The following is a 24,618-nucleotide window of genomic DNA, read 5'->3' on the forward strand; positions in this document are numbered from 1 at the left end:
TAATGCACAATCTATGTAAAGGTGTATGAATGTGTGAATGTAATGCACATGTAAAGGTGTATGAATCTATGCTAGCTACAGTATGGCTGGTTATCCATGCAGTAATGAACTCAGCCCACTAGGTGGCACAATCTTACAGCAGAAAACGGAACACAGTCTGGGTTTAGGTCTACTACACAATACAGACTACGGTTACCATCATTTTGCTATGCTAAACGGTTTTTAAAAAATCCAAAATTTTCCAACATTCCAAATCCTATTAAAACTGTTTAAAATAGTCCAATCATTTTATCATTGTCGTTTGATTGAGCCTAAAAGAGCGATTAGTGAGGTCTCGCTAGTATTAGTGTTGCATGATGGGTAGTGCACTCAGTGCACTGTAGCCAAAGCGAGTCAAAGTGGTGTTTACAGTCCAAACAAAGCAGCAGCTCTATGTCTGTCGTGTCTACAAACGTCATTGATTCACTTTATCTCCTCCTTTCAGGTACAGTGTTGTGGGGGGGGGGGAAATGTACCATTGTCGTGTTTTTATTATTGATTTGTACCATAATGCAGTCTATTGTGAGTTAGCGATTGTGACTCAGATGACAGACGTGTTGTGTCAACGTGTGTGTGTGCGCGCTCGCGCTAACGCAGGGGTTCCCTTCCCAAACTTTTTCATGTCAAGGACCCCCACATCGACACTCATCAGCCCACGTGATGTACGGACCCCCATTTGAAGAGATATGCCAGGGACCCCCCCCCATTAGAGAATACATTTACAGCAGTCCCAGGACCCCCAGTTTGACATATGCATTAGTCTATGGACCCCCCATTTAATGGCATTTATATCTCAGGGACCCCCAATTCATATAGTAAAATCAATGTTATTTTAACTCTGAGAGCAAACGGACTCGTTAGGGTCCGATTGGTTCCATTTGTACACTTTCAGAGTTAAGGGTCCATTTGGTTCCAAACTATAGCTGGGAGTGGGGACCCCGGCCCCTGGAACTCCCTCTCAGGTACCCCTGCCTGGGGGTCCCCGTTAACGGATGTGGATAGCCCATTATTGACTGTGTCAATGTTTGTTGTCATGCTGTAGCTAAACTGTATAGCTACACGTGGCTATGAGAGTATAAGATAGGTCAGTGGTTTCCAAAGTGTGGTCCGGGGACCCCCCAGGGGTCCTTGAGGGAGTTCCCATGCTACATGATAGTTAGTAATCAAATACACCCTTATGGGTCTGTAAATCAGATTGTAGCCTACAAATGGAAACAAATGGACCTGGTTCCATTTGTACACTCTTTTTAATACAATATAAATTGGTGTCCCAGAGATATAAATGCCACTAAATGGGGGTCCGTAGACCACTGCATGTCAAACTGGGGGTCCTTGGAATTAAACTGGTTCAGAATCACTGCTAGAGCCATAAGAAATCTTCTTATGGGGGTCCCGATTCCCTGGCATACATCTCTTCAATCGGGGGTCCGCGGGGCTAATAGTGTCAATTTGGAACAGGTTTGGGAACCCCTGCTATAGGTGAATAATCTCATTAATTAACCGAAGAGTTAACGTACTGCAGTGTTGTTTTTCGTAGCAAATTTAGATTTTAGTCTCTTGAATAATTTTCATTTAGTTTTAGTCACATTTTAATCACCTGGAATGTGTTTAGTCTAGTTTTAGTCGACTAAATATAATACGACTTTAGTAGACTAAATCTACAGTTGATTTAGTCGACTAAAAAGTTTGGCAGATCTTGATGCCGTTGTAATGACTGATTTTACACTTGCTGAAAATAGCCGATCTACAAGCTCACAGTGCGTCGCAGTGCGACACGTTGTGAGCTTGTAGATCGGCTATTTTCAGCATGCAACCAAGTGTAAAATGAATTGGATCTCTTGTCCACTAGTCCCTTCCTATAACATTTTAGTCTAGTTTTGATTTGTTGACGAAATTGTCAATATATTTGTTTGTCATCATGGCTTAGTTTCCATTTAGTTTTAGTCAGCGAAAAAAGGAAGTCTACGAACATTTTTCGTCTTAGTTTTAGTCGACAAAAACAACACTGTTGTAGGGTATAGAGCACCGAAGTCTGACGTCAATATCGGTAGAGGGTTGCTATAAGTCCACGGGTTCATGTACTTTTTATTTGCCTTGTAATCCCCATAGATCGCCTCATACAAGAACTGTGTTTGAAAAATATACACATCATCCAGGCCGTTTCCCGTTTCACTCATATGGATATGAAGAATCAACTGACTGAGAGAAAACGTAATGTTACTGCTGCTGAATTAGTTACATTTTCGCTAGGAACAGACTGTCATAATGTGAGTGACTGACTGTCGTAAACGATACAGAGACACCTCCCTGACAATAACACAGAGACAGCTTGTTTATCTTTCGACCACAATGCTTATATGAAACCATTTTAAGATGAACCCATGTTTTTCTCCATAGAGAGAAACTTCCAGGCAGAACCAGGGGATGAGCGAGTGATCGACCTCAGGACTTGGGTGCTCTATATAGCCTGGCGGGGGCCAGACTCCTAGCGGAGATTCACTGAAGATTTGTCCCCACATATGAATCTGGAGTCGGACCCCATTGGCAGCTTGAAAAGTGGGCATAAGTAGTAGCGCGCCAGTCTGCTCCTCAGTTGAAAGACCCAAAGACCCCATGGAAAGACCACGCTAAAACAACAAGTTGTAACCATGTCGGACGTTAGCGATTTCTGCCGTCTTTGCCAAGACAACCTTAGATATAACGGCGTTCTGTGTAACACCACTCTGATATGGGAACGGGGAGATTCCAACGTATTTCAACGTCTGGATACAGTCGGTGTGACGTTGGAACGAACAGAGAACAAGTCGTGTCGAGTTTGCAAGAAGTGTGTGCGGTCCATTCAGAGAATAGAACAATCCATGCTGACCATCCAAGAGTGGAGGTGTTCAGAAGAGACGGATTCAGACGTCCGCGTGACGAAGAAAAGACGACGAGAGTCTCCGTCGAAGACGCAGAGGAAGTTGAGAAAAACTAGAAGAGGTCTCCCCGCAACTCCCAGTCGCACAACAGAAAGGGCTGGTATGCCCCCCCCTCAACACATCGTGACAGAGGTAAGTTGTGGTCAATGTTGTTTACGTCGACTAAAACCAAAACGAAAAATGTTCGTCGACTTGACTAGACTACCTTTTTTCACTGAGGAAAATTAAATGAGAACTAAGCTATGCTGACTATAAGACTAATTATACTGACAATTTCGTCAACAAATTAAAACTAGACTAAAATGTTAGGAAGGGACTAGTGGACAAGAGATCCAGTATAAATCATTTTACAATTAGTTGCATCCTGAAAATAGACGATCTACAAGCCCACAACGTGTCACGCTGCGACGCGCTGTGTGCTTGTAGATCGGCTATTTTCAGCAAGTGAAAGAAACTGTCATTACGACGGCATCAAGGCCCGCCAAAATACATTTTGTTCGACTAAATCACCTGTAGATTTAGTAGACTAAAATCTTATATTTAGTCGACTAAAACTAGACTAACACTAAATCGTGAAAATGTGGCGCAAATCTTTGAATATATATTCTTTCAGAGCGAACATTTTGAACTCAAATCTTTGCTTCTGGGAGGTCACTGGAACAACATATTTTCAGATGGCGGTCGGCCGCCAAATACATATATTTTGGGAGGTCCTTGACATGAAAAAGTTTGAGAACGACTAACATAGAAACATAGGGTTTTTCAGAACTGTCAGGATTTAGAAGACATTTGTAGAATCGTCCTCGGGTCTAAATGGGATAATGTGTTTTAATTTGTCTTGTTTTCTATCTAGTTACTGAATACTGGGGTCACCGGCGTAGGGTCCATTGGGCCACCCGGGCCGTGGCCCAGTCTAACTTAGAAACGAGAGGGGCGAAAAATCCAGAGAAAACAACAAAAGATAGGCTACTTTGGCAGCCCTTTCCCCTTTGTGTGCATGCACATTTCTGTTAGTAGCGAAATACAGCAAGCCGCCTTTGTTTTAAATGATCCTCCATTAGCAAGTCGGCGAAACCGTTCTCACCGGCTATCATGTGTCATGATTGTGAGCTAGTGTAAGTTTAGTTACTTGCGCAAGTAGAGCGTGCAAGTAATGTTATCAGTCAGGTGCTACGATGTGTATGTCCCTTAGCAGCATATGATATGACGCACTGCCGCGCTATGAGCTTGTAGATCTGCTATTTTTCAATAGCTAAAGTGTAACATAATGCTTAAAACACCAAAGGGGGCCAAAATGGACGACTGACATAGAAACAGGGTTTTTCAGAAAACTCTATTTAGAAGGCATTTGTTGAAACGTCCTCAGGGCTGAATGGGTTAATATTAAACTATCATTTAACTCACCAACAGCTGTAGAGCACGCTTGAATTATCGATTCATTCGATTCATAAAAATCATCTGTCAAGAAATTCTTCTGCAGGTGATTCTTTTTCTATTGTGTAAGCGTTTGGAAGCGCTCGTCAAAGTCACTGAACGACCCTGTGTATCACCTGCTTCGAATTAATGCAGGAGGAGCAGACCCGTTAATAAAAACAAGTGCTTCCAAACTCCAACACTTACAAATATATATAATGGCACTGAATTTCTTAGCAAAAAGTAGCTCATAACATGTTGTCTACGGTGGATTTTTATGAAACAAACAAACACTTTGCCGATTGAAAGAGGATAATTCAAGCTTGGCCTACACTACAGCTGCAACATTGGTGAGTTTAAGGTTGTTTAATACAAGCATATCGGAAATTTGATTTGGATCAATGGGTATTGCAACTCTAGATTCAACCCATTATAAAACAACATCTAGTGTTGCAAAATGCGGCTACAGCATCAGGGCTGCTAACGTTTCAGAAAACCTTGGAGTGAGAACTGGTGGCATGCGCAGTATATTATTATTTAGATATTTAATGTAAAATGAAACCAAATGGACCCTTATACGGATCCATTTGGTTTAAATTATTGTTAACCATCTTCATTTACTTAAAGTCTACACAATTAGAGCATGTAGAATGACTAGAAGTTTGGGCCACTCTGTGACCCTCACCTCTGGAGCCACGCCTATGTGGCAACACCGATCTGACTGTAGCCTGGCTTGGCCAGAATCAGTGTTGTTTTCGTCGACTAAAACTAAGACGAAAAATGTTCGTCGACTACCTTTTTCCACTGACAAACTAAATGAAAACTAAGCTATGATGACTTATTGCGAACTCAGTGAGCACTTACTATGAGACCTAGCAGATCATGTCTGTGCGTCTGTCTGTCTGTCCGTGTGTCTGTCCCGCTATCCAAATATGGAGTGTGTTGCATCAGCAATCACTCAGCTCCATATATGGGCACAAAAGGGGCCAGGTCCACTCAGCTCCATATATGGGCACAAAAGGGGCCAGTGATTTGTTTGTTGTGGACCTGGCCCCTTTTGTGCCCATATATGGAGCTGAGTGACACTAATTCGTAATTTATTCTAATTGTTATTGCAATTTACGATCTGCGTTCGCTTCCCGCGTTTGCGCGTCTTACTCGTAATAAGACTACATGTATTGCATTCAGATTTTCAGCAAGTGTAATAACAGTCATTACGACGGCATCAAGGCCCGCCAAAATACATTTTAATCGACTAAATCAACTGTAGGTTTAGTCGACTAAAATCGGTAAAGTCGACTAAGTCGGTGGGGCGAACGGTTCTCCAGTTACATGGATTACAGACGTACACACTTACGTGCACACAGAGACTTGGTGCATTTATTGAGACGTTGTGTCAGAATACCCTTTCCAACCATCTGTCTCTTTATGCCCATTTATGGAGATGTCTTTATCTGTCTCCTGTGTCACTTTTATTCCTATATATGGAGTTCCCTCAGGCTTGCCCAAATATTGAGTGTTGTGATATCAGGGCATGCCCAAATATGGAGTGTTGTAATTTCAGAACAGGCCAGCTCCATATATGGACCCTGGACAAGGGGACCCTGTCCAGAGCCCGGCAGAGACGATTCTGGACAACCGTGGGTCCGACCGACTCGACACCCGGCACTGCACTCCCTGTGGGGGTGTTGAACCCGCGTGTCGAACGGTCGAATTTGAAGTCGGTGGGGCAAATGGTTCTCGAGTTACGTTGATTACAGACGTACAAACAGACAGACATACAGAGACGTGGTGCAACTGCATTTATAGATAGATAGATAGATGCTGCGAGAGTGAGGTCTAGCCAACACCAACTCGGGATTCCTGGGTTGGGAAGTGATTAATCATCACTCGACCAACACCCACCGCTGAAGTGCCCTTGAGCAAGGGCTCAAGGGCACTACTTGCCTCAAGTTCTGGGTGCCTGAGACAGTGCCCTGCCAGCCTCATCCTTCTCTCTCTGACTTTGTCCGTGACCCGTGGTAGGTCCCCATAGAGGTCCACATTTCTGATGTGGTGCGTCCATGTGACATCCTCTCAGACTTCCAAGATCCGGGGAAACAATGCAGAGGAACGGGTTGAAGCATGGTACCAGCACTTCAAAACACTCCTAGGTAACCCGCCGGCAACCGAGGATGAGTATGATCCGATAGCCCCTGTCTTCCATGACCTTCCCATTCCAGATGGACCAATCACCATGGATGAGTACCAGAAGGCCAAGGCTACGATCAAGTGCGGCAAGACGGACAACTACCGTGGCCGTCACCAAGACGGACAACTACCGTGGCATCAGCCTGAGCTCACAAGTCACCAAGACCGCTAACAGGATGATCCGCAACTGTCTTAGACCAATCTTAAACCCTCTACTGAGAAACTCACAGAACGTCTTCCGCCCAGAACGAACAACAGTCGGGCAGATACTGGCACTGAGGAGGATAACAGCGGTGATCACCTTCATTGGCCTTTTTTCATTTATTTACCCAGGGTAGTAGCTGAGCACAAGTGCTCACTTTCAGCAACGCCCTGCCTGAACATAGAAACACACAGAAAGACACACATTCAAATCTGGGAGCTGACCAGTACAACCACAGTCTTTTATCTGCCACAAAGCAGATCCACTGGGGTTCAGTGCCTTGCTCAAGAGCACTTAACTTCAGCGGTGTTGGGGGAGTGATGATTAATCACTTCCCGACTCAGATTAGTCCTGCCCGTCCGGGGAATCAAACTGTCAACCTTTCGGCAACAAAGGCGCTCCTCTAAGCCTTAGGCCACCGCTGCCCATATATATATATATAATGTTTTTTTTTTGCAATGGCAAATTTGTCTGGTTTCCAGGCTATACAGCAGTGGTTCCCAAACCTCTTCATGCCAAGGAAACCCCCATAAGATAAGATTTGTATGGCTCTAGCAGTGATTTTCAACCATGCAGTTTAATTTCAAGGACCCCAGGTTTGAGCTCAATTAGGCCATAATGGCCCAATGTATATTGTAAAATCAAAGTTAATTAAACTCTGAGAACCATGAGCCAAATAGACCATTTGGTTCCATTTGTACACTCTGAGTTACAGACCCATACGAGTCCATTTGGTTCCTAATTATCATTTAGCTGGGGGACCCCTGGAACTCTCTCACGGACCCGTAGGGGTATCCGGACCCCACTTTGGGAACCGCTGCTATACAGTATATGGAGATATGTCCTTGTCTCTTTTATGGGCATTAGAGATCCCGTATGTCATTATGGCCATATAATGGAGCTGGCCCCTTTTGTGCCCATATATGGAGCTGAGTGATTACTGATTACAGTAACTATCGTCAATGAGTCAGCGAGTGACATCAAAGTGACAAGGAGTGATGCCACATTCCATCACAGTCACCTACAACAATATATAAGCAGAACTGTCTCCAGAACCCTCTCAGAGCATTTAACCTGCTTTTCAGTGGCAAAGTTCCTTGGTAGTCAATATAGTTGACTTTTGTTTTGCTGCTGTTTCCTGTGGTCTAAGAGTGAATCAGCTGCATCATATAACAGATCCTATCCGTACTGAGGACATTTCTGCTTTTGTGTTCCTGTGAGTCTGCCTCTGGGTCCTCCAACCTACCTACCTTTGTGACGACAACAGCCTTTGAAGTCGCTCGTTCCTCGCCTGCTAGCGGAAAAAAAAAGGACAGATGATGTCATCGAGTGATGCAGAGCCATTCTGTGGATGGACAATGGTAAATGCGGAGGAGGGGTGGGATGTTGAGACTCTGGGCTCAGAGAATGCACTGGAACATGGTGGGACAGACCTCCCAGAGACCACTAGTGCTCCCTCTTCCCACAACATGGACTGCCCTCACAGCAAGCGTACGGACTATCAGCTGCTCAACATCAGCGACAATTTCATGTCTATGATGGCCGATAACGGAGATATCAGGGAAGACCTGCAGGTTCCCGAAGGTGACCTGGGCAAGGAAATCGTGTCAAAGTTTGATGCTCAGGATGACTTTTTGGTCGTTGTGCTGGCTGCCATGGGAGACGAGTGTGTTATAGCCATCAAGTCTATGAAAGAGCTACAGAAGCAATCACCTGCTGAAACCTCCTGTGACCATTTGGACTTTGAGGACCAGATTAAATGCCTTGATGCCCAGAATGCAGATCTTGAGGACCAGAACGCAGTCCTTAAGGACCAGAATGCCGACCTTAAGGACCAGAATACAGACCTTAAGCACCAGAATACAGATCTTGAGAGTGAGAATGCAAACCTTAAGAACCAGAATGAAAACCTTGAGGAAAAGATTGCATGGAATGCAGATTTCGAGGACCAGATAAAATGCATTGATGACCAGAATGCAGATCTTCAGGACCAGAATGCATGCCTCGATGGCCAGAATGCAGATCTTAAGGACCAGAATACAGACCTTAAGGACCAGAATGCAGACCTTAAGGACCAGAATACAGACCTTAAGGACCAGAATGCAGATCTTCAGGACCAGAATGCATGCCTCGATGGCCAGAATGCAGATCTTGAGGATCAGATTGCATACCTCAAGGACCAGAATGCAGATTTCGAGGACCAGATAAAATGCCTTGATGACCAGAATGCACAAGTTAAGGACCAGAATGCAGATCTTGGCGACCAGATTGCATGCCTCAATGGCCAGAATGCAGATCTTGTGGACCAGAATGCAGATCTTCAGGACCAGAATGCAGATCTTAAGGACCAGAATACAGACCTTAAGGACCAGAATGCAGACCTTAAGGACCAGAATACAGATCTTGAGAGTGAGAATGCACACATTGTAGAGGTCCTTGCATATTTCGAGGACCAGATAAAAGGCCTTGATGACCAGAATGCACAAGTTAAGGACCAGACTGCAGATCTTCAGGAGCAGAATGCATGCCTCAATGGCCAGAATGCAGATCTTGAGGATCAGATTGCACACCTTAAGGACCAGATTGCAGACCTTGAGGACCAGAATGCAGTTCTTGAGGACCGGAACACACGCCTCAATGGCCAGCATTCACAACTCAAGGACCAGACATGCAGGCTGGTCCTTATGTTGTGCAATGGCCAGAATGCACAACTTAAGGACCAGAATGCACAACTTAAGGACCGGAATGCACACCTTTATGACCACAATGCACTACTTCAGGACCAGAATGCAGATCTCGAGGACCATGTCACATGCCTCAAGGGCCAGAATGCAGATCTCGAGGACCAGGTTACACGCCTTGATGACCGGAATGCACATTTTAAGGACCAGAATGCACGCCTTGACGGCCAGAATGCAGCCCTTGAGGACCAGATGAAATGTCTGGATGACCAGAATGCAGATCTTGAGGATCAGATCACATGCCTCGATGGCCAGAATGCGGATGTCCAGGACCAGGTTACATGCCTTGATGACCAGAATGCACAGCTTAAGGAGCAGAATGCAGACCTCAACGACCAGAATGCAGATTTTGAGAACCAGAATGCACTGCTTGAGAAGCAGAATGCACACCTCGAGGACCAGAATACAGATCTTGAGGATCAGATTGCATGCCTTGATGACCAGAATGCACAGCTTAAGGACCAGAATGCAGATCTTGAGGACCAGGTTACACGCCTTGATGACCAGAATGCACAGCTTAAGGAGCAGAATGCAGATCTTGAGGACCAGGTTACACGCCTTGACGGCCAGAATGCAGACCTCAACGACCAGAATGCAGATTTTGAGAACCAGAATGCACTGCTTGAGAAGCAGAATGCACACCTTGAGGACCAGAATACAGATCTTGAGGATCAGATTGCATGCCTCGGTGACCAGAATGCACTACTTAAGGAGCAGAATGCAGATCTTGAGGACCCGATTGCATGCCGTGATGCCCAGAATGCACATTTTGAGGGTGAGAATGCACGCCTTAAGTCTCAGATTGATCAGATATATAGGCATGCAAGGTGGGCATTCCCTCCCCAGACCACCAGGCCTGTGTCTACCTGGAAACCTGATGGTACATCAGACTATTGAGAAAGGCCCTGGCCACCACCTGGACCTTTCCTTGTGGAACCTGACAATGCGTTGATACTCTCTCATGCACAGACCTGCTGCTAAAGTACACCTACGTTTCACCACCTTGACCTTATGGCTCTGTCTGGAAACTACACGAACGATGGAGCTTGCACAAAAACAAATTTCACCCACTTTACACCTGCAAACCTGCGATGTAACAATCAATGGATTGTGCGCCGGTGGCGTTCCATTTTCAGACCAAGACAGACCAGCTGAGGGAGCTTATTGCCAGCTATTTACCATGACTAGGTCCATCTGCTTGGGAACGATGCAAGTTGGAAACATTTAAAAAAATCAGGAGCGTATGTCCACTTGGTCATGCAATACCGCTATAACCGTTGTACCCGTCTATGTCCTTGTCCCGTTTATGCCCATATCCAATAAAAAAATAGTAAAACTAAAAAACAAAAAATAAAACAGGATTCCAAAAATTACCAAAACATTTATAACATTAACTTGATAACTTAAAAAAAAGAAAAAACATGGGGGCACGGTGGCACAGTTGGTAGTGCTGTCGCCTCACAGCTAGAAGGTCCTGGGCTCGATTCCCGCTCGGGGCGCTGTGGGTGCTGGCGGCGTGTTTGCCGCTGCTCTCCCCATGTCCCCCATATATGGGGACTAGGTTGGCGGAGACATTAGATAATTGACACAGGGGTGAAAAACGGGTTACAAAATCGTGGAATAAAAAATCAAAAACTAACAAAAACAAACTGAAATGACAGGCAAAATGCCCTTAGTTTTAGGTTTTGTCAATTTATGAGCTTTAATCTATTTATTTCACTGTAGTTTTACATCAGCTGTCGGCACCACCTTATGGCACATTGCGGTCGGTGACGTCACTTGTTTACAATCTGACAAATACCTGAACGTATATAAAAAATCACACCCGTTTGAAGTGAGGGGCGCTCTTATCATCTTACAACATCAATTACAACGTTTGTTTAAGCAACGGGTGCTAATGTTTGTTTTAGTCCTCAAAACAAACTTTTTGTATTTTCCCAGTTTTTCATGTGTCTGAAAAATGAGGAGACAGTACTTCATTAGACACCCTGGAGTTGTTTTTATGTGCAATGTGTATTAACTTTGTATTTAGGGTTTCTTTCTGGAGGCTGAACCCTTGACAGTAATATAGTGACAGTAATATAGTGACACCACACTATCAGCCCCTCCCCTAACCCCTCCCCCTTTATCATACAACTACAGCTGTGGGTGCGGCTTCAGTTCAGGCTGATCACCAGTTCACCACCCATCACCACCCACCAGACAAACCAGGCATATTTAATGAACTGGTGGGCGTGTCCACATAAAAGCATGATTTTAACAAATACTGTACACTTTTTGGAAAAAGTTCTTCCCCCTTATATTGTAATAATACCTGTTGATCATGTTTTAGGGTGGAAGAAATGGTGGCACTCCATCTTTAAGCAAGCATCGTAGAAAAACTAACATTAAAGCTGTATATAGGAGGGGCTAGCGCCCCTCAAAAATCACACCCGTGTGAAGTGAGGGGCGCTAATATATTAAAGTCTTAACTCATGTTGATTAGGTGCCAACACAAACATTAAACTCCATTAACAATAAAGAGACTATATGACGTAATGAGGAACAATATGATGCTATGATAAGATGATAATATTTTCCCTTCATTGCCAATGGCGTTTACAAAGCAAACATTGAACTAAAGACAAACATTAATAGGAGGGGCTAGTGCCCCTCAAAACGTAACACTATAGAAACTAACTAAAACTACCTACGATTTTGAATAAAAACCAGAAAATCCGATCTAGAAACGAATTAAAATTATCTGGAAAATAATGATGCGACCGGTTTTGCTATCACTAATTTGACGGAGATTAATCAATCTCCGTCTCGGGCACATGACCGTGCACTTGAACTTGACAGTGATTTACGTCATGGGCCATTAAACAGATGCGTTCCTGTCCTTAGTGGGTTAATGACTTTAAAGCACGACCCTCAAGTATAATTGCGAACGCAGTGAGCACTTACTATGAGACCTAGCAGATCATGTCTGTCTGTCTGTGTGTCCCCCCTTTGTGCCCATGTATGGAGCTGGTGTCCGTGTGTCACGCTTTTGTGCCTATATATGGAGCTGCTTTGGGGACTCCTTATATGGTTATGGCTGAGTCATGGTGACAACTTAAATATGTATGAGCTGCGTTCGCTTCCCATGTTTGCGCGTCTTACTGGTATTGTATTGTATTGAATGCCATATAGATATTTGCGTTGTGTGAATATATAGATATAGATATAGATATAGATGTAGATCTTTGTCCTAACACAAACATTAAATGCCATTGACAATGAATGGAGAATTTAAGTTTTACGTGTCAGTCATGCCCAAATATGGAGTGGCCCGGGCAGAGGCCTTTTGCGGCAGTTCTGTACAACCGTGGGTCCGACCGACTGGACACCGGGCACTGCACTCCCCGTGGGGGTGTAGAACGTGCGTGTCGAATTTGAAGTCGGCGGGGCGAACGGTTCTCGGGTTACGTGGATTTCAGCCATGTCCAAATATGGAGTCTATGCAATGATGTCAGAAGTGATGTCAGCTGTGTCCCATGTTATGCCCATATATGGAGTTCTTTGTCAGCCAGGCATGCCCAAATATGTAGTCTGACCGGGCAGGGGCCTTTTGTGGCGGTTCTGGACAACCGGGGCGGGTACTGCACTCCCTGTGGGTGTGGAATGCATGTGTCGAATTTCAAGTCGGTGGCACAAACTGTTCTCGACTTACGTGGATTTCAGACACACACAAACACGCACACATACACACACAGACGTGGTGCATTTATAGTTAGATATAATATTTTGTCATAGTTTTACTCATCATAGCTTTGTTTTTATTTAGTTTTAGTTTAGTTTCCGTCAGTTAAAAAAAGGTATTTTGTTATTAAACCCACTTTAAAAGAAAATCTGGTCATGGATGGTATGGCCGACTTGATACTGTAGCCTACTTTTTTTTTTAGTGGTGCAACCACTCCCTTACGGAGCTGTGTGTGGGTGGGTAGGTGGGTGGGTGTCTGGGTATGAGCACGAAAACAGCATGGTTGTTTTTCACCACCTGTGCGCAACCTAACACACACACAAACACACACGCATGTATTAACTGTATATATGATGCTTTCGGGTGTGCCAGAACAGTACAACGGGACAACGTCCCACACGTCCCACACGTCCCACAGGCTCCACACGTCCCAAACTCTTCTCCCTTCTGGCTCCAAAACTGTGGAATGCACTTCCCATTGCAGTCAGAACTGCAGCATCACTCCCAATCTTCCGCCGTAGTCTGAAAACCCACCTTTTCACACTCCATCATGGCCCATAGCACTTACCCCACCCCCCTTAGATAGCATTTCTGTAGACTTAGATAGCATTTGACACAGACTTATAGCATGTTATGAAGACAGCACTATAATTGCATTGTATGTAGTCATAGCACGTCATAGTACATATGTATAGCATAGTAGTTTATATGTATAGTTTCATTATATAGATATTCCACTGTTACTTTCTTAGCTTACGCATGTTTCATGATATGTATTTTTATGTATTCCCATGCTTTTTTTTTCTTGCTTAATGTAAATCGCTCTGGATTAAGAGCGTCTGCTAAATTGTAAATTGTACAGTGACAGACAGTACAGGACAATAGAGGGTACAGTAGAGGAACCGCCACACGGTAACTGTCATTTCTCAACCGTTTCGGACGCAGGGCGGCACGCCGGAACCGGCCCGGCCCCCTGGGCAGGCGGGACGACACATCTTAAGTGATAAGTCATAAAAAAGACAAAAGAGTGGCCGCACACACTTATAGCAAAAGTGTATTTAGGATGCAGTATAGGAACCAACGTTTCGGCAGATGCAACTGCCTTCTTCAGGGTATGTCTCCTCCTGCACAGGGACGACACATCTTGCCTGCCCAAAATGTAATTCCTGAAAGCGCTACTGGCGTAGACCTACCCCATCCTACTCAGCTATGGACAGTTAACACAGGAGCTAAATGTATTCCCTGGAATTCATGGAAGCCAATAAGTAATTTGATGACGAATTATAGAAAATAAGTGATTTAACTTTAACTTCTGCAGTTGTCGTATAATAATGTCACAAGACAGACAGACAGAAAGTAATACAGAAAGTAATGCAGTAATACAAGACATATTTTTTATAATATATTAAAACTCCTTCAGCGCCACCTGGTGGTCACCAGTTTAGGCTTTGAGTGCCAATTCTCCCATTATAAAGAGAGAAATAATTTGTAATTCTATTATGCATGTAATGTGCATGTCATCACCTGTACACCAGATTAGAGGAATTTTCAAAATATGGATAAGAAAAAAATATATATAAATCCCAAGGGATCACGTCTTGTCGTCCGTGGCGTCCGGTACATAATTGGCAATTAGACGTCTTGACGTTTATGGCTCTTAACCCATTCTGACCTGAGATCAGATTCATACGAGGTTTCCACTGGACACACACTGGTCTGATTAACCCATTCTGACCTGAGATCAGATTCTAAGAATGTCAGTCGTTCTTCGATTTTTCAAAAATAGCAGACCTACAAGCTCGTAGCGCGCCACTCGGTGGCGCGCTATGAGCTTGTAGATCTGCTATTTTTCAATAGCTAAAGCATAACATGACGCTGACACCAAAACGGGTTCCCGTTCAGAATGGGTTAAACTGTTTTAATCAAGTAATGTATTATATTACAAGTTAACGCATTTCAGTAATATATTACGTAATATATTAAATTACGTAGTGTGTATTACCCAACACTGCATATAACCCATTTAAACCTGAGAACTGATTCTACAGAATGTCTTCTAAATCATGCCCGTTTTCAGAAAGATTTCCTCAGATGAGTGCTCCATCACAGCTTCGTGTCATCCCGATTCTCCATACGTCTGGCCAGGCAGCTCGTTGCCAGTTGGTGCTTTGCGTTCCTGCGCGTCTTGTGTTATATAATGTGGCACGTCCTTATGTGTTGGTGCCCACAGCATTGGATGTCGTGGTTCCATTGAGTCCATGTCTAAAGTGTCTCTCTCATCAGTCAGCAGATACTGAGAACCAGGCTGAGAGTGAACTCCTGATTGAGAAGGTGGAGGGGGCTGCAGCGATGCATTGTGGGGCTGTGGAGACCAGAGAGACTGGCTGGGAGGCCTTGACAGGAGGAGGAGGAGATAGTAGCTCCCCCTGTGGCCTGGAGGACCACGGTGACAGGGAAGTGACTGCTCGTGCCAGCGGAACAGAGGTAAGTGTCCTTCCTTTTTGAAAATGCCTATAACGACAGGCTCAGACCACAGAAAGGTTAGACGCCTCTTCCGGCTCTGGTGCTTCACAGAAGCTTCTGCGTGTGTCACAGAGCGGACGTTCGGGTCTGACAAGTGCCGCAAAAAGATGCGCTGTGATTGGCCAGTAGTCACTTGAGTGGCAGCGTGGCGTAGCGTGCCTTGCCCTTCCACACCTCCTCCCCAGAGTGTAACTATTGTTCCGCCCTCCCGTCGACACACATGGCTCCTACAACCAACTTGTACCACTCAGTTCACACGGGTGTGATTTATTTTTTAAAATATCAATGGGTCAGACATTTAAGGTTTTTTACGGCAAGTGCTTCTCACATATTTGTCTTGCCCTGTAGGGGGTACCGTTGAATCTAACCCGAGCTGTCTACGCTTGTGGTTCCTCTAGACCAGGGGTTCTCAACCTTTTTGGCTGGGGACCCCCATAAATGCTTTGGCTGTGTCTCGCGACCTCCTCCCCACCCCAATACAAACTGACTGCAAAAATAACCTTAATAATAGAGAAAATATATCATAAATAAATACTGAAACCAGATATAATCATTAAGGAAAGTGTATGCATGTACTATGTAAACTCTTCATTTCCATTTTCCAGCCATCCCCCCGAGGGGTCATGACCCATGGGTTGAGAACCCCTGCTCTAGACCAGGGGTTCTCAACCCGTAGGTTGCGACCCCTAGGGGGGGTCGCCAAATAATTTTGGGTGTCCCCAAATATATATTTTTTGCAACTGAATGGCTAGAAAATAGAAATGAAGAGTTTACATAGAACACATAGTACATGCATAAACTTATCTTAATGATTATATCCGGTACGCCAAAAGGGTGGAAGGCACGTTACGTCACGCATATGTTGATCCTTCCCCATCCATCCTTCCTCTTCCATGTCTCCCTTTTGACGGGTATGTTTGACTGTCTCCTATACCTGTCCATTCAAACTCTAGACGGGCCCGCCCCAAAGTTATTAGTGCAGCCGTGCACGGCAGCCGGCAAAAACTGGAGTTCTCAACAGGCCCGGAAATTAAGGCCTGGCCCTCATCATACCCTGTACACTCAAGATAATGTCCCCGCTATCACCCTTAGATCTGCATATAGAGCGTCGCAGTCCCTCCCCCTTTCAGAATGACGAGTGGCCCAGGAAATGAATCCCAATGCATTTTTTCTTAAAGTATTTATTTAAAGACGGTTACGCCGCGGACAAAGCCAACTCGGATCGTGACAAATCATGACAATGAACACAATGTTTTGGGCCGATCAAATAATTTATAAGAAGAAAAACAAAACAAATAGTGTTGTCTGCTGCCTTTATTTTCTTCTTTCTAATGATTTGATCGGCCCAACATATTGTGTTCATTGTCATGATTTGTCACGATCCGAGTTGGCTTTGTCCGCAGCGTAACCGTCTTTAAATTAATAATTTAAGAAAAGCCTATGGGAAAAATGCATTGGGATTCATTTCCTGGGCCACTCGTCGTTCTGAAAGGGGGTGGGACTGCGACGCTCTATATGGAGCAGACCTGTTCTGACATTCCATGTTAATCTGACCTCATCAAACCCTGTACAACACTGTCACTCAAGACACGTTCCTTATATGGCCAGTACAGAATTAATTCCATGTTGATCTGACCCCACCATGCCAAAGCGCCAGCTCTCGCCCAGCAGTCTGCCGTAAACGAGGTGAAAGCGTGCACGGGACCTCGCGCTTCTCGCCCTTATGTGTCTTACTATGTCATGTGTGTGTGTGTGTGTGTGTGGGCACTGTATGAAGCTGCTGAGTCAGGACCTGAACTCTGCTGTCCCCTGGAGGATTGCTGCCTGCACTGTTCCCATTTTCGACTGTGAGTAACAGTGTGACGCAAATCTTTCAATGTATATTCTTTCAGAGCGAGTTTTTGCTTCTGGGGGGGTCCCTGGAACAACATATTTTCAGATGGGGTCCGCGGCAAAATACATATATTTCCGGGGTCCTTGACATGAAAAAGATTGAGCACCACTGAAACATGAGGTTTTTCCGAAAACTGTCAGGATTTTTGTAGAATCGTCCTCAGGTTGAAATGGGCTAACTAATTGTTGCGAATGCAGTGAGCACTTACTATGAGACCTAGCAGATCATGTCTGTGTGTCTGTGTGTGTGTCTGTCCCGCTATCCAAATATGGAGTGTGTTGCATCAGCAATCACTCAGCTCCATATATGGGCACAAAAGGGGCCAGGTCCACTCAGCTCCATGTATGGGCACAAAAGGGGCCAGTGATTTGTTTGTTGTGGACCTGGCCCCTTTTGTGCCCATATATGGAGCTGAGTGCGTTCGCTTCCCGCGTTCGCGCGTCTTACTCGTCCATAGAGTGCTGTACATGGTGTGCTACTGCATAGTACAGTCTGGTACAGTACAGTATGGTACAGTACAGCAGGGGTTCTCAACGTTTTTGGCCGGGGACTCCCGGACATTCTTTGGCAATGTCTCGGGACCCCCGCACCCTCCCGACCCCCAATATAAATTGACTGCTACAATAACCTTAATAATAGAGACAATACAACATAAATAAATAACCAGATATAATCATTAGGGAAGATGTATGCATGTACTATGTGTACTATATGTAAACTCTTCATTTCCGTTTTCCAGCCATTCAGTTGCAAAGAAATACGCACAGTTTGATAACCCCTGCAGTACAGTACGTTACACTATGGTACAGTCAAATACAGTACAGTATGGTACAGTACAGTATGGCTCTTCGTTACTGTTTCACTGTTTCATGTTCATACTACACTGTCATATCCTGGATGTAATTCTACTACTATTTAGCCTTTCTTACTCTTTGCTACAAACACTGTAATACAACATGACAATACACAACAAATGCTATCTTATTTCAATCTACTTCCCTATTCTCAATCACACTCATACTCACACCAACACCTTCCTTGCTCACTACAATTACCAGTGCAACATTGCAAGGGTGACAACGTCAAGGGAGCCAATGACACGTGGAACTAGAATCGAGACCGGCCTAAGGCTGGACGAGTTTCTTGTTGTATCAATTCATGAACATTAGTGAGGACCAATTATATGAAGATAGGTTGAAAAGTGGTGAAGTGGTCCTTTAATGAGAAATACATTTTACTCTTGGAAAAGTGGCAGGTGTCGTTAATTAGTGCGATTTTATTTAGTGTAGCAGAAGGCAGTGGAACATGGGTCTGCTCAAAATGAATCCAATCATTCATTACAAAACAAATTGGTAACTGGGAGAATTGATGCTACCCAATCAGAAAACTTTCTGTGATGTTACATCCTCTGTCCAGGTCTCCAATTCCTTCCTGTGTGCAAAGAGGAGATTTCCTATGAACAGCAGGAGAGGATGAGTGGCAGTCTGGTCCAGGTGAACCTAGAACTTCCACAGATTAAGGAGGAGCAGGAGGAGGGCGGTGGGTCAACGTTGACATTACTAGCAGTGAAGAGTGAAGATGATGAAAGTGGAGAGGCGGAGCAGTATCCAGCCAGCACCTCAACTGAAGCTTTCACACACTACTGGGTACCAACCACAGGTGACCAACAGCTCCTCTCTTCACACGGTTCTGAAGGCTTTGTTTGTACGGTTTGTAAAAGACACTTTGCTCACGAAAGAAATCTGCAGAAACACATGAAGACTCACGGGGTAAGGCCTTTTGTTTGTGAGGTTTGTTGCAGAAGCTATATTTTTAAAGCACATCTGAAGATACACCTGAAGATTCATGTAAGGCCTTATCCTTGTAACCATTGTAGTAAATGCTTTAAACATATATCACGCCTGAAACATCACAAGCGTATTCACACAGGGGAAAAACCCTTTACTTGTACAATTTGTAGCAGAGGCTTTGGAGCTAAGGAACATCTGAAAAATCACATGATTACTCATACCGGGGAAAGGCCCTTTGCTTGTTCAATCTGTAGCAAAAGCTTTTCATTGTCTTGGAATCTTAAAAAGCACAAGGTTATTCATATGAAGAAAAAGCCTTCCTTTCCCTGTACAATTTGTAGTAAAAGCTTTCATCATAATTCAGATCTGAAACTTCACTTGACGACTCATACAGGGGGAAGAACCTTTACTTGTACAGTTTGTAGCAGACAAGTAAAACATCTGAAACAGCACATGAGGCGGGTTCATATGGAAAAAACCTTTGTTTGTACAGTTTGTAACAAAAGCTTTTCTTTACAATCTTATCTCAATTCTCACATGAGGATTCATACATGTTAGTTGATCAATAACAGTTCAATACCCTCACAAAAAACTGCTGTTGAATTACTACACAAAACCTATTCGTTTGGAGTGGCTGTGTAGTCACGTGTAGCAATTGTCTAGTAAATCTGTAATTTATACACTACTCAAGACACACCAGTGGAGTATTGTAGTGAAACAGTAGTGTTCCCAGTAGTAACCACGTGTAGTAGTGAAAAAGATGTTAAAACACTACTGCTTCACTACAAGGGCTTTTAAATAGTGATTATGTACAGTAGAGGTTTTACTACTTGCTTGTGTAGTGAATATGTAGTCACAACACTACTACAACACTACTAGCCCCTCTCGGAACCCCCTGGGTCAGCCCAATCTATCGTGCCGAACCGGGCTGACCCATGGGGTCCCTGTTCGTTAATGTGTTTTCGTATGTAAATGATAGAACGCAGACATAAATACCTTCGGATACGTCGTTTCTGCGGCGTTTGGGGGCTTCTGGTCGTTTGAGTGATTCTGATTCTGAGAACTCTATGATACAACGGACACCGCAGCAAATTTTCCTGTGCCGCAGAAGCCGTTAAGTATTTTTAATCTGTGTTTGACCGATTTGGAAGCTTTGATTCATCTCTTCCTTCCTTGTTTATTGACACCTCATTGTACCACCTCCAGGTGTGGGGTTGGCATGTGCGTCCCTACGTTCCTGCTTCTGATCTGCTCTGTCATAGCTATAGCCACTAGTTAGCCAGTTAGGCGGTACAATGTGGTGTCAATAAACAAGGAAGGAAGAGATGAATCAAAGCTTCCAAATCGGTCAAACACAGATTAAAAATACTTAAAAACGTCAGAAACTTCAGTACCATGTTTACTCTTTTATGTCATAATTGTGGGGTTTATTTAATGTTACATAGTGATCAAGTAGAGATTTTTACTACTTGCTCATATAGTGAATATGTATTTATGTAACGCTATATATTTTAGTACATTTTACATAGTGATAAAGTAGTTTTTTAAATAGTGATCAAGTAGAGTTTTTAGTACGCAAGTATTATATCTGATGGGTTATTGCAAAATTATTTCATTGCAATTAATTTAGGATATACAGTATCTGGCATAACTGAAACCACAAAGAAATTGCATTTATTATTTTATCATTTATGATTGGACACAAGGACAACACTAGACATACAAGACGGTGTACATCGGTAATCGGTAACATAATCATACAGATAAGATGCTAACAAAAAACATAAAAACAAAAACGATAAACAACAAAATGAAAAAGAAAAGAAAAGGGTATATAAGTGAAAAACTGCTTATCACATATGACGTAAATTCTCCATTCATTGTCAATGGGATTAATGTTTGTGTTAGGACAGAATCTACAGTCTACACTATAGCTATGATTGCGGCCCTCAAGAAGGGGTCCATATACCTCTAAGAATCCATCTTCAGAAATTGTATTTAAAATTATTTATGTATTTACTCAATCGGTTTCTTGGTCATTTGGCAAAGGAATAACATGGAGTCTTATTTCACTTTTAAGTATGCTTAGACTGGTGAAGAGTATCTGCTCTGACCCCTTACATGTTTTAAATGTGGAATATCAACTGTTGCCCTCCATTGAGGCTCCAAGACACGCTCCATTATGGCCAGTGCATGTGACCTGCACCCTTTAGGGTTTGGGAACTGCTGCTTTAGGGCGAGGTCGCTTCTCGCCCTCCGGCGTTTTACTGGTCTTTGTGTAGGACGAAAATAGTTAATTTGCTAGCCCTTATCATCGTACATCATCCTGATGTAACATGTCGATTTGCTCAGACGCATTTGACGAAAAGTCTGCATTCATTGTCAATGGCATTTAATGTTTGTAGGACAATAATCTCTATAGCATGTCTATTTGATCTAATTGTCATATTGCTTCATTGTCAATGGATTTAATATTCATATTGGGAGAAAATTGCTGATAAGCTCGTCCTCAGATGATGTAAATTATCCATTCATTGTCAATGGGATTTAATGTTTGTGTTGTTAGCAAAATAGCCAATTTGCTCAGATACATGACGTAAATTGATAATGGGATTTAATGTTTGTGTTCTACACTATAGCTGTATATAGGAGGGGCTAGCGTCCCTCAAAACGCCAGGTTCCATACCTCTAAGAATCCATCTTCCTAAATTGCATTAAAATGACTTCTATAAGACTTGAGAAGTAAGGAAGACAGTAAGCTGGTATTTCCTGATTTCTACCTGTCTGGAATGGCATTAAAAGAATGCAAAGAGACCAATCTTTAGAGAGCGGCGTAAACTGTATGCTCAAGCCAACACACTCATGCGCAAGTTTAATTTCTGCTCTGTTCCTGTGAAAATCTCACTTTTTAAAGCTTATTGTACTCCGCTGTACACTGCCCACTTGTGGCGACACTACAAAAAGGGCAGCCTGCAAAAAATGACAGTGGCATATAATGACTGCATGAGACTGCTGCTCAAAGCCCCAAGATGCTGTAGTGCCAGTCAAATGTTTGTATAAATAAATGTACCCACTTGCCCTGCTGTGCTACGAAACCTCATGTATAGATTTATGTGCAGGTTAACAGACTCTGAGAACAGCATCATTGCATCACTTTCTAACCCTGCTAAGAGCTCTGTCAGACTATCATCTAAGCTGTGGAGCCACTGGCGTTCTAGCCTGTATGTACAGAGATAAGTCCCCCCTGTTTGCTTGTTTATGTTTATGTTTATTTTATTTATAGTTTGTTTACTTTTGAGTTTTTATGTTTTATGTGTTCTGCCCTATGGACCCCCCTGTGAGTGTCTTGAATAAAGTTTGAATTTAATTGAATTGAATATACTATCTGTTTACTCAATCTGTTTATTGGTGATTTGGCAAAGGAATAACATGGAGTCTCATGGATATATGGATCTCACAAATAATAAATTACACAACTGTTAAGACATTAAAAGCCCATTTTCATGCCACACATTTTGCTATTCCCCCCCCCACGATCTGTGATCGTTTAGTTTAATCTAGCGAGATCGTCAGTTGATTAGTGAGGTCTCTCGGTACCAGTGTTGCATGACGGGTAATTAAGTGGTGTTTACAGTGTGTGTGTGTCACAGGTTTGTATAAGTGCAGTACTAAGCCTTCTAATTATTGTGGGATTGATTGGGAACGATAACTATCGAGGAACTATTTGGCTTAAAACCTATAGCTATAAATCCAAAATGGCGGCCTCCATAAAGATGAACTGAGCGGCGAATGAACTTTAATATAATTAGGTTTTTTTTATATACACATGTCTACGGCTGCTAAATCCACCACGGACTCGTGCTGCAGACTCTGCGGAGATAAGTTTTGGACTCCCAAAAACAAACACAATCTGTTCATCCGGGACGTGAAGCAGGACTACGCGCTGGTGTTGGAGGAGCTCACTGGGACGGCGGTGACGAAAACAAGCGACGACGACGTCTCGTCAAAGTCCGTGTGCGGGACCTGCCGCACGAAATTAAACCAGTATCGCTCGTGCACGGAGAAGCTTCGAAAACTCGCCGACGAAATTAGACGTTTGGACGAGAATAAAAGCCTGGGTTTGGCTGCTAATCGAGGAGCGACCAGAGTCAGACGGTGCAGACCACTACCAGAGGTGAGGACAAATCAAAGGATGGAAATACTACAAGCCATATATTATATTATATTATATTATATTATATTATTAGTGATTGATTGAAATGTTTATGTCGCACTGTGTCTGCATACTGTGACAGTCACAGTATGCAGCAGAATGGGTACATTTTAAACGAAAGCACAAGTCAATACAAATACTGTTGACTTGAACACACGAACCGTGATTAAGCATTTCACTTGTTTACAACAGGGTCCACCATTCTTTTTTGATTAATTGAAAATGGTGGGCCCTATTGTGTAATGCTTTATGGTGTCGTCCACTTGATCACAGTTAACAGTTTTTGTATTGAGTTGTGCTTGGAATGTACTGTAATTCTGCAAACTAATAAATACATTTAGAAATCAATCAATTAATTCATCAGAACATTTTTTTAAATACGTACAAATATACACTTCTATTATAACAACAGCAGGAAATCATCATATAAAGAAAGTTTTTAAAAAATCGAAAAACATGTAGCCTATAGTATGGGGTGAAAGTGGTGGTGGTGCTGGGGAGGGAGACTTGTAAGCTCAGACTTATAAGTCTGCTTAAAGGAGCTGTTTTGAAGGAGTCAAGGGATTCACATTCGGTTGAGCCGAATGCTTTCTTGTGTTTAATCCTATTAGCAGACACATTTGTTTGTATTGACTGTATGTGCTTGTCTAGTTGTCTTTGCAAACTAATACAGTATTCAGTCAATGAATCACATCCCAGAGCGTGGATCCCATCAGAGGAGAGGGGATAAAAAAAAGAAGGAAGAAAAGACTAGCTCTGTTTAGCCTCTGGTACCACAGGCGTTTACTGCCAGAGATGTTCAAAATTATTATTTGTTTTTGTATTGTTTTTGTAAACCAAAGCAACCCAAGCTTGTAGACCGGTTATTTTCAAAAGTCCGAAATGTACAGTGTGGGTTGAAGTGGTTAACTGGAAATACTGGAGGCGTTGTGAACTTGTAGATATGCTATTTTCTTCCTAATGTACCTGTC

At 43.3% G+C, this 24,618-nt stretch overlaps 1 protein-coding gene across 2 annotated transcripts; it reads left to right on the top strand.

Annotated features, from left to right (window-relative positions):
- The first annotated feature begins 405 nt into the window (after positions 1 to 405).
- Positions 406 to 22,683, top strand: LOC308317152 (uncharacterized protein). Of its 2 annotated transcripts, XM_080765989.1 has the most exons (5): positions 406 to 489; positions 2,441 to 3,089; positions 15,511 to 15,711; positions 17,528 to 17,597; positions 19,061 to 22,683. In XM_080765989.1, exons 2-5 carry the CDS (start codon positions 2,688 to 2,690, stop codon positions 19,990 to 19,992), a joined length of 1,605 nt encoding a protein of 534 aa, XP_080622115.1. In that variant the 5' UTR covers positions 406 to 489; positions 2,441 to 2,687; the 3' UTR covers positions 19,993 to 22,683. The 2 variants fall into 2 exon arrangements, with proteins under 2 accessions (XP_080622115.1, XP_080622116.1); XM_080765990.1 differs by lacking the exons at positions 17,528 to 17,597; positions 19,061 to 22,683 and having other exon boundaries at positions 15,511 to 15,910.
- Positions 22,684 to 24,618: the final 1,935 nt, after the last annotated feature.

The sequence above is a fragment of the Protomyctophum bolini genome, assembly GCF_963924005.1.
Source record: "Protomyctophum bolini genome assembly, chromosome: 6".
In the NCBI taxonomy this organism is placed as follows: Eukaryota; Metazoa; Chordata; class Actinopteri; order Myctophiformes; family Myctophidae; genus Protomyctophum; species Protomyctophum bolini.